A 14,488-nucleotide genomic window follows, 5' to 3' on the forward strand; every position below is an offset into this window, starting at 1 on the left:
TGTGCCTGGCCAAAAACGTTTTTTCTTTTTTTTGAGATGGAGTCTCACTCTGTTGCCCAGGCTGGAGTGCAGTGGCGCAATCTTGGCTCACTGCAAGCTTCGCCTCCCGGGTTCACGCCATTCTCCGCCCACCACCATGCCCAGCTGATTTTTTTGTATTTTTAGTAGATGGGGTTTCACTGTGTTAGCCAGGATGGTCTCGATCTCCTGACCTCATGATTCCCCCGCCTTGGCCTCCCAAATTGAAAAGTTTTTTTTTTTTTTAGAGACGGAGTCTCGCTCTGTCGCCCAGGCTGGAGTGCACTGGCGGGATCTCAGCTCACTGCAACCTCTGCCTCCCGGGTTCAGGCAATTCTCCTGCCTCAGCCTCCAGAGTAGCTGGGACTACAGGCGCACGCCACGACACCGGCTAATTTTTTTTGTATTTTAGTAGAGACAGGGTTTCACCATGTTGCCCAGGCTGGTCTTGAACCCCTGAGCTCAGGCAATCCGCCCACCTCGGTCTCCCAAAGTGCTAGGATTACAAGTATGAGTCACCACACCTGACCAAAAGTTTCTTACGTAATTTTTTTTTTGTAGAGGCAGAGTCTCACTATGTTGCCCATGCTGGTCTCAAACTTCCAGCCTCAAGTAATCCTCCCACCTCAGCCTCCCAAAGTGCTAGGATTACATGTGTGAGCCATCTCACCTGGCTTCTTCTTTTAAAAAATACAGGGTCTCAACTATGTGTCCCAGACTCAGTGATCATAGCTCAATGTAACCCCTGAACTTTGGGCTTAAGTTATTCTCTTATCTTAACCTCCCAAGTAGCTAGGACTACAGGAGAACACCATCACACCCAGCTACTTAATTTTGTAGACAGGATCTCACTATGTTGCCTAGGGTGGTCTTGAACTCCTGGCTTCAAGAGATCCTCTTGCCTCAGCCTCTGAAAGGGTTGGGATTACAGGTATAAGCCACCGTGCCAGGCCCAGCCCTCATGAAGACATACATACTTGCTAGGTGATGGGTACATCTATTCTTATATGTTTAAAAATTGTGGTCTATGTGTGGTGGCTCATGCCTATAATCCCAGCACTTTGGGAGGCTGAGGCGGGAGGATTGCTTGAGGCCAGAGTTCAAGACCAGCCTGGACACAGAGAGATGCCATCTCTAGAAAATATACATTTTTTATTTTATTTTTTGAGACGGAGTCTCGCTCTGTTGCCCAGCCTGGAGTGCAGTGGCGTGATCTTGGCTCACTGCAACTTCTGCCTCCCGGGTTCAAGCAATTCTCCTGCCTAAGCTGCCTGAGTAGCTAGAACTACAGGTGCCCGCCACCATGCCCAGCTAATATTCTTATTTTTAGTAGAGACGGGGTTTCACCATGTTGGTCAGGCTGGTCTCGAACCCCTGACCTCGTGATCCACCCGCCTCGGCCTCCCAAAGTGCTGGGATTACAGGTGTGAGCCACCGCGCCCGGCCCAAAATATTTTTAAAATTAGCTGGGTATGGTGATGCATGCTGTAGTCCCAGCAACTTGGTGGCCACGGTGAGAGGGTCAGTTGAGCCCAGGAAGTGGAGGCTGCAATGAGCTGTTTGCGCCACTGCATTCCAGCCTAGCCAACAAAGTAAGACCCTGTCCTCCTTGCCGCTCCCCACCCCCTCAAAACTAAAAGAAAATATCAAATTAAAAAAAAAATTCTCAATTAATAAAAAAGACAGGCAGGTTTGCAGATCATAGAACTTTTATTTAGATGGAATCATTGCAAATTACATAGAAGCTACCAGCCTAAGCCAAACCCATGAGGTTCATGTGAACTTACAGTTACACAAATAAGAAACAAATGGTACATCCAAAACCATAAGGAAATATTCTGATGCCCAGATGATGAAGACTGGGGTGAATTAAGTCCACACATTTATTTTAAGTTGTTAAAGAGTTTGTGGGCCACCTAGATGGGGGAAAGAAAAGGAGGTAATCAATTGGCAGCTTTAATGTCATGGCTTACAAGGTCCTTCAAGACCTGAAACAGTACTGCCCCTCTTCTCACCACTCCCCTTCTCACATACGCAAGCAGCACTTGAGTCCTAGTGAACTCCCCACTTTTTTCATCTTTTATTCTTCCTTTAGAATTTAGATCTGATAACTGTCATTTCCTGCAAGCCTTCTCTAAACAAGCCCCTATCCACACACAAATCTGTCCCTCCTATCTTTCCACAAAAACTTGTACCTCCCCATCAGTGACATTAACATTACATATTAATTCAACAGGACATCTTCTATATGCCAGGTAGTGTTCTAAGTGCTGAGTGAGTTATAACTGTAACAAAACATGCCTGCCACTTAAGAAACTTACAGGGTAATGAGTTAAAATGAACACATAAATAAGGTAACCTGTGATAATGGGAAATGCTAGGAGGAAAATAAATGGGAGGCGGGGCGGGGGTTCAGTTAATATTACCCTGAGAAAGGTATACCTGAGAGACTTACCAAAGTTTAGCACTTGTTCTACTTCTGTTTCCTATGCTGGCTCATAAACTCAGTGAAGGAATGAACCATGTCTATCTTACTCCCAGATCCTAAACCAGTGCTTGGCTGACAAATATATGTAAATATTTTTAGAATGACCACACAGTGGGAGGGGGAAAATCAACAGTAGGGATGTTAATTCAGGGAACAGATCATGACTTGCCTATTTTGAACATTTCATACAAATCATATCATACGATATTTTTTACTTTGTGACTGGCTTTTTCCCCTTAGCATTTAGCATGTTTGCAAGGTTTATCCATGTTGTAGCATGTTCAGTACTTATTTTGTTAAAAATTATGATAAAATACATCTAACATAAAATTTTCCACTTCAGTAATTTTTTCTTTTTTCTATTTTAATCTTTTTTTTTTTTTTTTTTTTTGAGGCAGTCTTGCTCTGTCCCCCAGGCTGGAGTGCAGTGGTACAATCTTGGCTCACTGCAACCTCTGCCTCCCGGGTTCAAGTGATTCTCCTGCCTCAGACTCCTGAGTAGCTGGGATTACAAGTGTGCGCCACCACACTCAGCTAATTTTTTTTTTTTTGAGACAGAGTTTCACTCTTGTTGTCCAGACTGGAGTGCAATGGCTCACCGCAACCTCTGCCTCCCAGGTTCAAGCGATTCTCCTGCCTCAGCCTCCCTAGTAGCTGGGATTATAGGCATGTGCCACCACGCCCGGCTAATTTTGTATTTTTAGTAGAGACGGTGTTTCTCCATGTTGGTTAGGCTGGTCTCGAACTCCCGACCTCAGGTGATCCACGTGCCTCAGCCTCTGAAAGTGCTGGGATTACAGGCGTGAGCCACTGCACCTGGCCTACACTCAGCTAATTTTTTATTTTAGTAGAGACAAGGTTTCACCATATTGTCCGAGGTAGTCTCAAACTCCTGACCTCAAGTGACATGCCTGCCTTGGCCTCCCAAAGTGTAGGAGGTGTGAACCACCGCACAAGGCCCCACTTTAATCATTTTTAACTGTACATTTCTGTGGCAGTTAAGTGCATTCCCATTGTTCTACAACCATACAGTCCCCTACAATCTCTAGAACGTCCAACCTTGGGACCTTTTTCATCTTACTAAATCAAAACTATATCCATTAAACAGTAACTCTCCATTTCCTTTCTCCCCTCAGCTCCTGGTTACTACCATTCTACTTTCTGTCTCTATGAATGTGACTACTATTCCAGGTACCTCACCAAAGTGGAACAATACAATGTTTGTCTTCCTTGACACTTAGTTTAATGTCTCCAAGGTTCATCAATGTTGCAGCACGTGTCAGAGTTTCCCTTCTTTTTTTTTTTTTTTTTGAGACGGAGTTTTGCTCTTGTTGCCCAGGATGGAGTGCAATGGCGCAACTTTGGCTCACCGCAGCCTCCACCTCCGGGGTTCAAGCAATTCTCCTGTCTCAGCCTCCCGAGTAGCTGGGATTACAGGTGCATATACCACCACGCGCAGCCAATTTTTGTGTTTTTAGTAGAGACGGGGTTTCATCATATTGGTCAAGCTGGTCTCAAACTCCGGACAGCAGGTGATCCACCTGCCTCAGCCTCCCAAAGAGCTGGGATTACAGGCATGAGCTGCTATGCCCAGCCCCTTCTCTTTTTTTTTTTTTTTTTGAGACGGAGTCTTGCTCTGTACCCAGGCTGAAGTGCAGTGGCATGATCTCAGCTCACTGCAAGCTCCGCCTCCTGGGTTCATGCCATTCTCCTGCCTCAGCCTCCCAAGTAGCTGGGACTACAAGCACCCGCCACCATGCCTGGCTAATCTTTTGTATTTTGAGACAGAGTTTTACCGTGTTAGACAGGATAGTCTCAATCTCCTGACCTTGTGATCCGCCTGCCTTGGCCTCCCAAAGTGTTGGGATTACAGGCATGAGCCACCGTGCCCCGGCCCCCTTCTCTTTTAAGGCTGAATAATATCCCATTGTATATACAAAGCACATTTTAAAAAAATCTTTGCATCTATGGATGGAAAATTGGGTTGTTTCTACCTTTTGGCTATTGTGAATATGAATGTGGAAATATCTGTTTAAGCCTACTCTCAATATTTCTGGGTATATACCTAGAAGTGAAATTGCTAGATCATATAGTACATAATTCTATGTTTAATTTTTGAGAAAAGAACTTGATTTTTGTTTTTTTGAGACAGGGTCTCAGTCTGTCACCCAGGCTGGAGTGCAGTGGCGTGATCATGGCTCACTGAAGCCTTGACTTCCCCAGGCTCAGGTGATCCTCCCACCCCAGGCTCAGGTGATCCTCCCACCCCAGGCTCAGGTGATCCTCCCACCTCAGCCTCCCAAGTAGCTAGGACTACAGGTGTGAGCCAGCATGCCTGGTTATATCTATCTATCTATCTATCTATCTATATTTTTTTGAGATGAAGTCTCGCTCTGTCGCCCAGGCTGGAGTGCAGTGGCACAATCTCAGCTCACTGCAAGCTCCACCTCCCAGGTTCACGCCATTCTCCAGCCTCAGCCTCCCAAGTAGCTGGGACTACAGGCGCCCGCCACCATGCCTGGCTAATTTTTTTGTATTTTTAGTAGAGATGGGGTTTCACCATATTGGCCAGGCTGGTCTCGATCTCCTGACTTCATGATCCACCCGCCTCTGCCTCCCAAAGGGCTGGGATTACAGGCGTGAGCCACCACGCCCGGCTTTTATATATATATTTTTTGTAATGACAGGGTTTTACCATGTTGCCCAGGCTGGTCTCAAATTCCTGGGCTCAGGTGATCTGCCTGCCTTGACCTCGCAAAGTTCTGCGATTACAGGCATGAGCCACAGTGCCCAGCCTAGCTGATGGACATTTATGTTGTTTCCACTTTTTGGGTAGTATAAATAATGCTTCTATGAACATTTGTGTACAAGTTTTTATGGGAACATATGTTTTCATTTCTCTTGGGTATATATCTTCGAGTGTAATTGCTGTGTCATATATTAACTGTATATTTAGCCTTTTGAGGAACTGCCAGATGTTTTCCACAGTGGCTGTACCAATTTACACTTTTACTGACAGCGTATGAGGTTTCCAACTTTTCCACATTGTCTTCAACACTCGTTATCTTCTTTATTATAGCCATCCTAGTGGGCAGTTGGTATAAAGTGTTATCTCATGGTAGTATCCCTGGTGGCTAATGATGTTGAACATCTTTTCATACGTTTACTGGCCATCCAATTAGTTTTAATAGAAGCAACCACATCAAACTTTGCTTATGTATAATTTATGTAAAATACCTTACTGTGTTATATGTAAGAGTCAAGCAGAAGTTTATTTTTATTTTTTTAATTTTGATTTTTTAAAAATAGAGACAGGGTTCCCCTATCTTGCCCAGGCTGGTCTTTAACTCCTGGGGTCAAGGGGTCCTCCTGCCTTGGTCTTCCAAAAGTGCTAGGATCATAAGCGTCAGCCACTATGCCCTGCCTGAGTTTACTTTTAAAAAACAACCCCTTGAGGCCAGGCATGGTATCTCACACCTGTAATCCCAACACTTTGGGAAGCTGAGATGAGTGGCATGTGTGAACCCAGGAGTTCTAGACCAGCCTGGGCAACACGGCAAAATCCCATCTCTACAAAAAATACAAAAATTACCCAGGTATGGGCCAGGTGCGGTGGCTCACGCCTGTAATCTCAGCACTTTGGAAGGCTGAGGCAGGTGGATCACTGGAGGTCAGGAGTTCAAGACCAGCCTGGCCAACATGGTGAAACCCCGTCTCTACTAAAAATACAAACAAACAAAAAATTAGCTGGGTGTGGTGGCGTGCACCTTTAATCCCAGTTACTTGGGAGGCTGAAGCAGGAAAATCGCTTGAACCCAGGAGGTGGAGGTTGCAGTGAGCCAAGATTGCGCCACTGCACTCCAGCCTGGGTGACAGAGTGCGACTCAGTCTCAAATTAAAAAAAAAAAAATTACCAAGGCATGGTGGCATGTGCCTATAGTCCTGGCTACTCAGAGGCTAAGGCAGAAGGATTGTTTGAACCAGGAGGTAGAGGCTGTAGTGTGCCATAATTGCGCCACTGCACTCCAGCCTGGGTGACAGAGCAAGCAAGACCTTATCTCAAAAAAAAAAGGCTGGGTGCAGTGGTTCACACCTGTAATTCCAGAACTTTGGAAGGCTGAGGCAGGTGGATCACAGGGGTCAGGAGACTGAGACCATCTTGGCTAACACAGTGAAACCCCGTCTCTACTAAAAATACAAAACAAAAAAACAAAAAAAACATTAGCCGGGCACGGTGGCGGGCGCCTGCGGTCCCAGCTACTCGGGAGGCAGAGGTAAGAGAATGGCGTGAAGCCGGGAGGTGGAGCTTGCAGTGAGCCGAGATCGCGCCACTGCACTCCAGCCTGGGCGACAGACCAAGACTCCGTCTCAAAAAAAAAAAGCAACCTTTTGGACCAACTACTATATATTAGACACATTTGAGGATACAAATTATTATTTTTTTTTTTGGCACAACCTTGGCTCACTGCAAGCTCTGCCTCCTGGGTTCACGCCATTCTCCTGCCTCAGCCTCCCAAGTAGCTGGGGGCTACAGGCGCCCGCCACCAAGCCCGGCTAATTTTTTGTACTTTAGTAGGGACGGGGTTTCGCTGTGTTAGCCAAGATGGTCTCAATCTCCTGACCTCGTGATCCGCCCGCCTCCGCCTCCCAAAGTGCTGGGATTACAGGCGTGAGCCACCGCGCCCGGCCAATACAAATTATTTTTAAAGAACAGTGTTATTGAAGAGTACAAAATCCAGCTTCCCCACTGTTTAGTAGTGCATGTTGGGATGTTTATGTTTTTTTCTCTGAGCCTCAGTTTCTATCTGTGAAATGGGATAATGATACCTATCTCCAGTGGAAGTAGTAAGGATTAGGCAAGACTATTTATAGGCCAGGCACAATGGCTCATGCCTATAATCCCAGCACTTCAGAGGGCCGAGATGGGAGGATTGCTTGAGCCCAGGAGTTTGAGACCAGCCTGGGCAACATAACAAGGCCCTGTCACTAGAAAAAATTAAAAAATAAAAAATTAGCCTCTCATGGTGGCATGCACTTGTAGTCCCAGCTACTTGGGAGGCCAAGGCAGGATCACTTAGGCCTAGGAGTTCAAGGTTGGCACTGAGCTACGATCATGCCGCTGTACTTCAGCCTGGACAACATAGTGAGACCCTGTCTCAATAAAATAGAATAGGTTATTTACATAAAATGCTCAGCGCACCGTATGTCACATATATTGGGCCCAGAGTAACTGATGGGCCTTTCCCTAGCATGGAAAGATTGTTAGCACCAAGTCTTCCCTGATCATTGCAACCTTTCCCCTTCCTGACTTCACACTGACTTACGCAATGGTCCCTTGCATGCAAGAAGTCAAAGAGCTCCTCCGTGCAATCCTCTTCTGTATGTGATCGAGAGGATACACGCTTATCACAGAGCTCTAGCCGCTCCCGGGCCTTTACACATTTCTCCAACTGCTCGCATTGCTCTCTCACTGTTGTTAGGGGATCCTGATGTAGAAACAGAAAAAAAACAAAATGGGCATTTTTAGCAGAGACCCACCAAACACATATGCTTTGATTAACACAACCACCAAACCAAGGTGCTGCCTCTGAATTACCGTGCAGAAGGCCAGCTGGCAGAGCCACACTGCCGCCAGAAATGGCAGAATGCGGTCTCCCATTCAATTCTGATGCTAAGTAGTAGGGAAAAGTTTCACATTCCTGCCTTCCAAGGTTGCCAGTATGCACTGAAAGCCTCAGTCCTATCTGAAAAACAAGGTGGTAAAGGAAACCTGGCCAAACTTGAAGTAGATCTATAGGAGGCCTTACTTGTTAACACAGCATTTTGGAATATGACACGTCTGAAACTTCAAATCCCCTTGTCTGAGAACCAGGCCTATGCACCCCAGCTGCCCAACTAGAAAGGCAATGCTAACATAGAGAAGGACTATCTAACAAAGGTTCCTTCAGAGTTCTTTTTTTTTTTTTTTTTAAGACGGAGTTTTGCTCTTGTTGCCCAGGCTGGAGCGCAATGGCGCAATCTCGGCTCACCACAACCTCCGCCTCTCGGGTTCGAGCAATTCTCCTGCCTCAGCCTCTCGAGTAGCTGGGATTACAGGCATGTGCCACCACGCCCGGCTAATTTTGTATTTTCAGTAGAGATGGGGTTTCTCTACGTTGTTCAGGCTGGTCTTGAACTCCCGACCTCAGGTAATCCGCCTGCCTTGGCCTCCCAAAGTGCTGAGATTACAGGCACGAGCCACCATGCCTAGCCCAAAGTTCTTTATTAAACCACAAATAGCAGATGATTGAGTGCCAGGCCCTCAAGATGCCATCTGCTCCCTGGTACCACAACTGAAGAAGCCCCAAACCCAGAACAGACTCAGCTTCCAAGGCTCACACCCTAAACTCTCCACTGCACAGGAAGTATCAAAGCTTATTCCACCCCCATTATCTACAAGGTATCAAGTAAAAACTCCTTAAAATGCCCTTAGAATTTCATGAAGCTCAAACCCTGCTCTTACTGAGATGTTTCCAAACCTGAGACAGTTCTTACCACTAATTCCTCCTCTTCCTCTTCCTCCTACAAAAGGAAAACAAAATTAATGTCAGCAGCAATTTTATGACATATTTATTCCTGATCATACTGATGTAATTACTGATGATAGACACTGACACTATTAACGATGTTATTTTGTTTTCTGTGTTTTATGATGTTTTTACATTTTAGAGGCCTTGCTAATCCTGGAGCTAATCCTGCTCTTCCAGGGCTAATTTTTAGACAGCAAACTTGCCTGTGAGCATACCTTTCATATGCAACGTAACTATCCAAAGTGCTTGTAGCAAACTGCCTCCTTTATCTTTTGTTTAAGAGACAGAGTCTTGCTCTGTCATAGCTCACTGCAGCCACAAACTCCTGGGCTCAAGTGATCCTCCTGCCTCAGCCTTCTGAGTAGCTAGGACTATAAGCACATGCCACATGCCTGGCTAATTTAAAAATTTTCTTTGTGGTAGAGACAGGGTCTCATTATGTTGCCCAGGCTGCTCTCAAACTCCTGGGCTCAATCAATCCTCCTACCTTGGCCTCCCAAAGTGGTGGGATTATAGGCATTAGCCACTCAGCCTGGCCCTGCCTCCTTTATCTAAGTTTTGTACACTAAGCTCCTGTTTCCCCTTCTCTAAATCACCCCAGGGACAAATATAGGACAACTAGGAACCAGCCCTATAAGCTAGAGCCCAACGAAATTATTCAAACTATCCAATCCTAAATTTGAGCAAGTGTACCTACGCTGCCCACCAATTCCTTCCCATAGAAACCAAGGTGCTGAGCCATGCTTCCTTCCCCTCATACCTTCTGCCTCCTGACTAGCTCAGACACTTCCCCATATAGCTCTGCATTTTTTTGTGTGGCATATCCCTCTCTTTCAGGAACTTTAAGTAATAATAAACTCTTCTTTCAAAGGCGGTTGTCTCCAGGTCTGTCACCTTACCATACTTGGTTAAAACGAATCCCAGGTATATTTCAAGACAGAGACACCATCTCACTTTCATTAACAAGAACCTAAGTGTGCTTAATACTCTCCAGTTTATAAAGCACCTTCATATCTCTTATGATTTAATTAATCACAACAGTCCCTTAAGGAAGTAATCCCAGTTTAGAGATAATAAACAGTAATTAGACATTTTCTGATACAGATTCAAGCTGCCAGATGTTCACATGGGGCCTACATAATCTAAAGTATTTGTCCCAGTATTGCTACAAATAGCAAAATTTAGTCCTTACATCCCAAACCAAGTTAGGAGGAAAACCCATTTTTTTCTAGACTGTGAACTTGAATTAGGAATATGAAAACTGCTAAACCTAAAAACCCTTGTTTGGTCAAAGCTTAACTAAGGATGGTTATAGTCACTGCTTTTTGGCTTGCTGAACTCCCAGAACCCCTAGTAGACTAAGTATATCAAATAAAAGTGCACAACTCCACTCATGAGCTTGGAAATACAGAACAGACCCCACCTATTCACTTCTGATTCAAATGCACAACCTCAAACTTAGTTTCCTTCTTCAAGGATAGTAGTGTAAAAAACTGCCCATGGGAGCAACAGTTTAGGCCTAAATTTGGGATATAGTAAAATCTGACCTCAGAAATAAGGTGTTTGCCTGCCTGTGCCTGCAGGTACCCACATTTGGGGGCAAGGAAAGAAAAGGTATCTAGGGAAATAAAAAGAACTAGCTCAGGAATCATGTTTTCAGAACTCCAATACAGGGCCAGGTGAGAGGACTGCTTGAGACCAGCCTGGGCAACATGACAAGACCCCATCTCTAAAAAAATTAAAAACAGGCTGGGCATAGTGGTTCACACCTGTAATCCCAGCACTTTGGGAGGCTGAGGTGGCCAGATCACCCGAGGTCAGGAATTCTCAATCAGCCCGGCCAACATGGTGAAACCCCGTCTCTACTAAAAATACAAAAATTACCTGGGCATGGTGGCACGCGCCTGAAATCCCAGCTACTCAGGAGGCTGAGGCAGGAGAATCACCTGAAACCAGGAGGCAGAGGTTGCAGGAGCCAAGATCCTACCCCTGCACTCCAGCCTGGGCGACAGAGAGACTCCGTCTCAAAAATAAATAAATTAGCCGGGCATGGTGGCACACGTCTGTGGTCATGGCTACTCAGAAGGCCGAGGTGGGAGGATCCCTTGAGCCCAGGGGTTTGAGGCTGCAGTGAGCTATGACTGCACCACTGCACCCCAGTCTGGGTGACAAGAGTGAGACCCCGTCTCCAAAAAAAGTCCTAATACATGTTTCATCCTCTACCATGCCATTCAGTGAAGCCACCAAAGCTCATACAAGCTGGGAGTGAGGGGTAGGAAAGGTTCAATTTGGAATCCAGGCTATTTATTCTCACAATTGGCAAAGGTTTCTTCTAAATATGAAGATGCTATTTAGGATGTAAATTCTAGTTTTTCATTAACAAGGTTTCTTAATGCTGCTCTTTTAAAAAACATACTGAAAGCCGGGTGCAGTGGCTCATGTCTGTAATCCCAGCACTTTGGGAGGCCAAGGCAGGAGGATCACGAGGTCAAGAGATTGAGACCATCTTGGCCAACATGGTGAAACCCCATCTCTACTAAAATTACAAAAATTAGCTGGGCGTGATGGCACACGCCTGTAGTCCCAGCTACTCGGGAGACTGAGGCAGGAGCATTGCCTGAACCCAGGAGGCAGAGGTTGCAGTGAGATCGCGCCACTGTACTCCAGCCAGGCAAGAGCGAGACTCCGTCTCAAAAAAAAAAAAAAAAAACTGAAAAAGTTTTCCCAAAAAAACTAAAATTACATTCTGCCCAAGTTAGAAAACAGAAATTAGGACCGTAGATACAAGACCCTTATATCATTTCCCTATTAGCAATGCTACAACACTGGTAATTCTGTGTCACTGATAATTTTGTGTCAAAAATAACATGGCAGGTTTTGAAAAAATAAATCCAAATATGTTTGAATATGGATTGCTACATGTAAAATTTCCAGTCACTGAGAAAAACCAAGATCACACCAGATAAAAAGATTTAATCCTCAAGAATTTTGCGTTCCTCAGCCGGGCGCGGTGGCTCAGGCCTGTAATCCCAGCACTTTGGGAGGCCGAGGAGGGCGGATCACGAGGTCAGATCCAGACCATCCTGGCTAACACGGTGAAACCCTGTCTCTACTAAAAATACAAAAATTAGGTGGCGTGCGCCTGTAATTTCAGCTACTCAGGAGGCTGAGGCAAAAGAGAATCGCTTGAACCCAGGAGCGGAGGTTGCAGTGGGCCGGATCACGCCACTGCACTCCAGCCTGGGAGACAGAGCAAGATTCCGTCTCAAAAAAAAAAAAAAAAAAAAAAAAAATTATGGGTTCCTCATAGAATACCATAGTTTATTTTATTTTATTTATTTATTTATTTTGAGACGGAGTCTCGCTATGTCGCCCAGGCTGGAGTGCAGTGGCGCGACCTTGGCTCACTGCAAGCTCCGCCTCTCAGGTTCATGCCATTCTGCCTCAGCCTCTGGAGTAGCTGGGACTACAGGCGCCCGCCGCCACGCCCGGCTAATTTTTTGTATTTTCAGTAGAGAAGGGGTTTCACCATGTTAGCCAGGATGGTTTGGATCTCCTGACCTCCTGATCCACCCGCCTCGGCCTCCCAAAGTGCTGGGATTACAGGCATGAGCCACCGCGCCCGGCCAGAATACCCTAGTTCAAAACTGACTGCTTAATTACTTGCTTTTTCTTATCTATTGCAGCGGTGGATCTTGCTGACCTTTCTGAGGCAGGCTCCATTTCTTTCTTTAGTTTTTTTTTTTTTTTTTTTTTGAGACAGGGTCTCACTCGGGTTGCCTCGGCTGGAGTGCAGTGACACGATCACGGCTCACCGCAGCCTGGACTTCCTGAGCTCAAACTCCTGAGCAGTTGAGACCACAGGCGTTCACCACCATGCCCGGCTAATTTTTATATTTTTTGTAGAGATGGGGTTTCGCCACGTTGCCCAGGCTGGTCCAACTCCTGGACTCATGCTACCTGTCTGCCTCGGCCGTCCTCCTAAAGTGTTGGGATTACAGGCGTGAGCCACTGCGCCCGGCCTCAGGTTCTATTTCTTTTTAGAAATAATAAGACTAGAAAAATTAAGGGATAAATAAGTCTCCAATTATTCTGAACCCACAGCCCAGAATGGCTGCCCCGAAGTGACCAGAGAACAGACGGACAGGAAATGAGATTAGAAACAACTAGTAGCTGTGTCGCAAAATGGATAAGAGTCCTGGTTCTAGAACCGCGCTGCTTGGCCGCAATTCCTGGCTGCACCAATTTGGTAGCTGCATGACCTTAGAAAAGATATTTAACCTCTATGCTTGTTTCCTCATCTGTAAAAATGGCACTAATAGTACCCAACACTTACTTCATAGGAATAGTGTGTAGATGAAATGAATTAGGGCCGGGCGCGGTGGCTCACGCCTGTAATCCAGGACTTTGGGAGGCCGGGGTGGGCGGATCACTAGGTCAGGAGTTCGAGATCAGCCTGGCCAACAGAGTGAAACCCCCGTCGCTACTAAAAACACAAAAATTAGCCAGGCGTGGTGGCGGACACCTGTAGTCCCAGCTACCTGGGAGGCTGAGGCAGGAGAATCGCTTGAACCCTGGAGGCGGAGGTTGCAGCGAGCCGAGACCACGCCACTGCACTCCAGCCTGGGCGACAGAGCGAGATTCCATCTCAAAAAAAAAAAAAAAAAAATTAATTAGCGCATATAAAGCACTTGGAATAGCAAGCAGTCAATAATTATAGCAGCACTCTTTCTCTGGGAAAGAGCTCCCTCTTCCATCACAGAAGCACATCGTACATTCTTTCATTGTCCCCAAAGACACACACCTTCCTCAAAGAAAAGGAAATCACAAGGCCAGGTCTTCCGAACCTCCATAGAAGATGTGGTAGGGATTCCTAACCTGAGCTGGGGCAAGGCGGTCTGTTTGCTCCCCAAATCTGTGAAACGCGGGCTTCAGTACATCTGACTGACTGCAAACATAGGTCATATTTTTACAAGACTTTAGTCCACAAAACATTTTCGCTCTCAAACCTTCACTACATTCACAGAATGCAGAAGCCGAGGCCCAGAGAAAAACTAGTCATCTATCTGTCCAAAGTCACCGGACGAATTCTGGGGAAAGGTCGAGGGAACTACAGCTCCCGACTATGCAAACCCTAGAGGGTAAACTGGGGGCTAAGAGGGCCCCGTGCGTGTTTTGGCGGGCTAGGTCCTGGGCTTCAGGGCAGAGAAGAGGGCCGAGTGGATCGCCTTGCCTTACCTCCTCAGGATCTCCGGATTCGGTAAGCATCTTTTGCTCGTCCTCCAGTCCCATGTCTGGCTACGGTTCTAGATTCAACACGAGCAGCAACAGCGGCACCTAACCCAGTTCAGGATCAAGAAGGACTCGTAAGGGTCACTCAGCGGAAATCCGGCGATCTGGCCGGAAGTGCGGC

General features: G+C 46.2%; 1 protein-coding gene across 3 annotated transcripts; it reads right to left on the bottom strand.

Annotated features, from left to right (window-relative positions):
* Positions 1-1,709: 1,709 nt before the first annotated feature.
* UQCRH (ubiquinol-cytochrome c reductase hinge protein) lies at positions 1,710-14,480 on the bottom strand. 3 transcript variants are annotated; one of them, XM_009456710.4, is made up of 5 exons: positions 14,314-14,436; positions 9,041-9,067; positions 8,103-8,250; positions 7,831-7,992; positions 1,710-1,934 (listed from the first exon to the last, which is right to left on the bottom strand). In XM_009456710.4, exons 3-5 carry the CDS (start codon positions 8,163-8,165, stop codon positions 1,902-1,904), a joined length of 258 nt encoding a protein of 85 aa, XP_009454985.1. In that variant the 5' UTR covers positions 8,166-8,250; positions 9,041-9,067; positions 14,314-14,436; the 3' UTR covers positions 1,710-1,901. The 3 variants fall into 3 exon arrangements, with proteins under 3 accessions (XP_009454985.1, XP_001160739.1, XP_009454992.1); XM_001160739.7 differs by lacking the exon at positions 8,103-8,250 and having other exon boundaries at positions 14,314-14,480; XM_009456717.4 differs by lacking the exons at positions 8,103-8,250; positions 9,041-9,067 and having other exon boundaries at positions 14,314-14,478.
* Between the last annotated feature and the right edge of the window lie 8 nt (positions 14,481-14,488).

This window comes from Pan troglodytes, chromosome 1 (assembly GCF_028858775.2).
Source record: "Pan troglodytes isolate AG18354 chromosome 1, NHGRI_mPanTro3-v2.0_pri, whole genome shotgun sequence".
NCBI classification, from domain to species: domain Eukaryota; kingdom Metazoa; phylum Chordata; class Mammalia; order Primates; family Hominidae; genus Pan; species Pan troglodytes.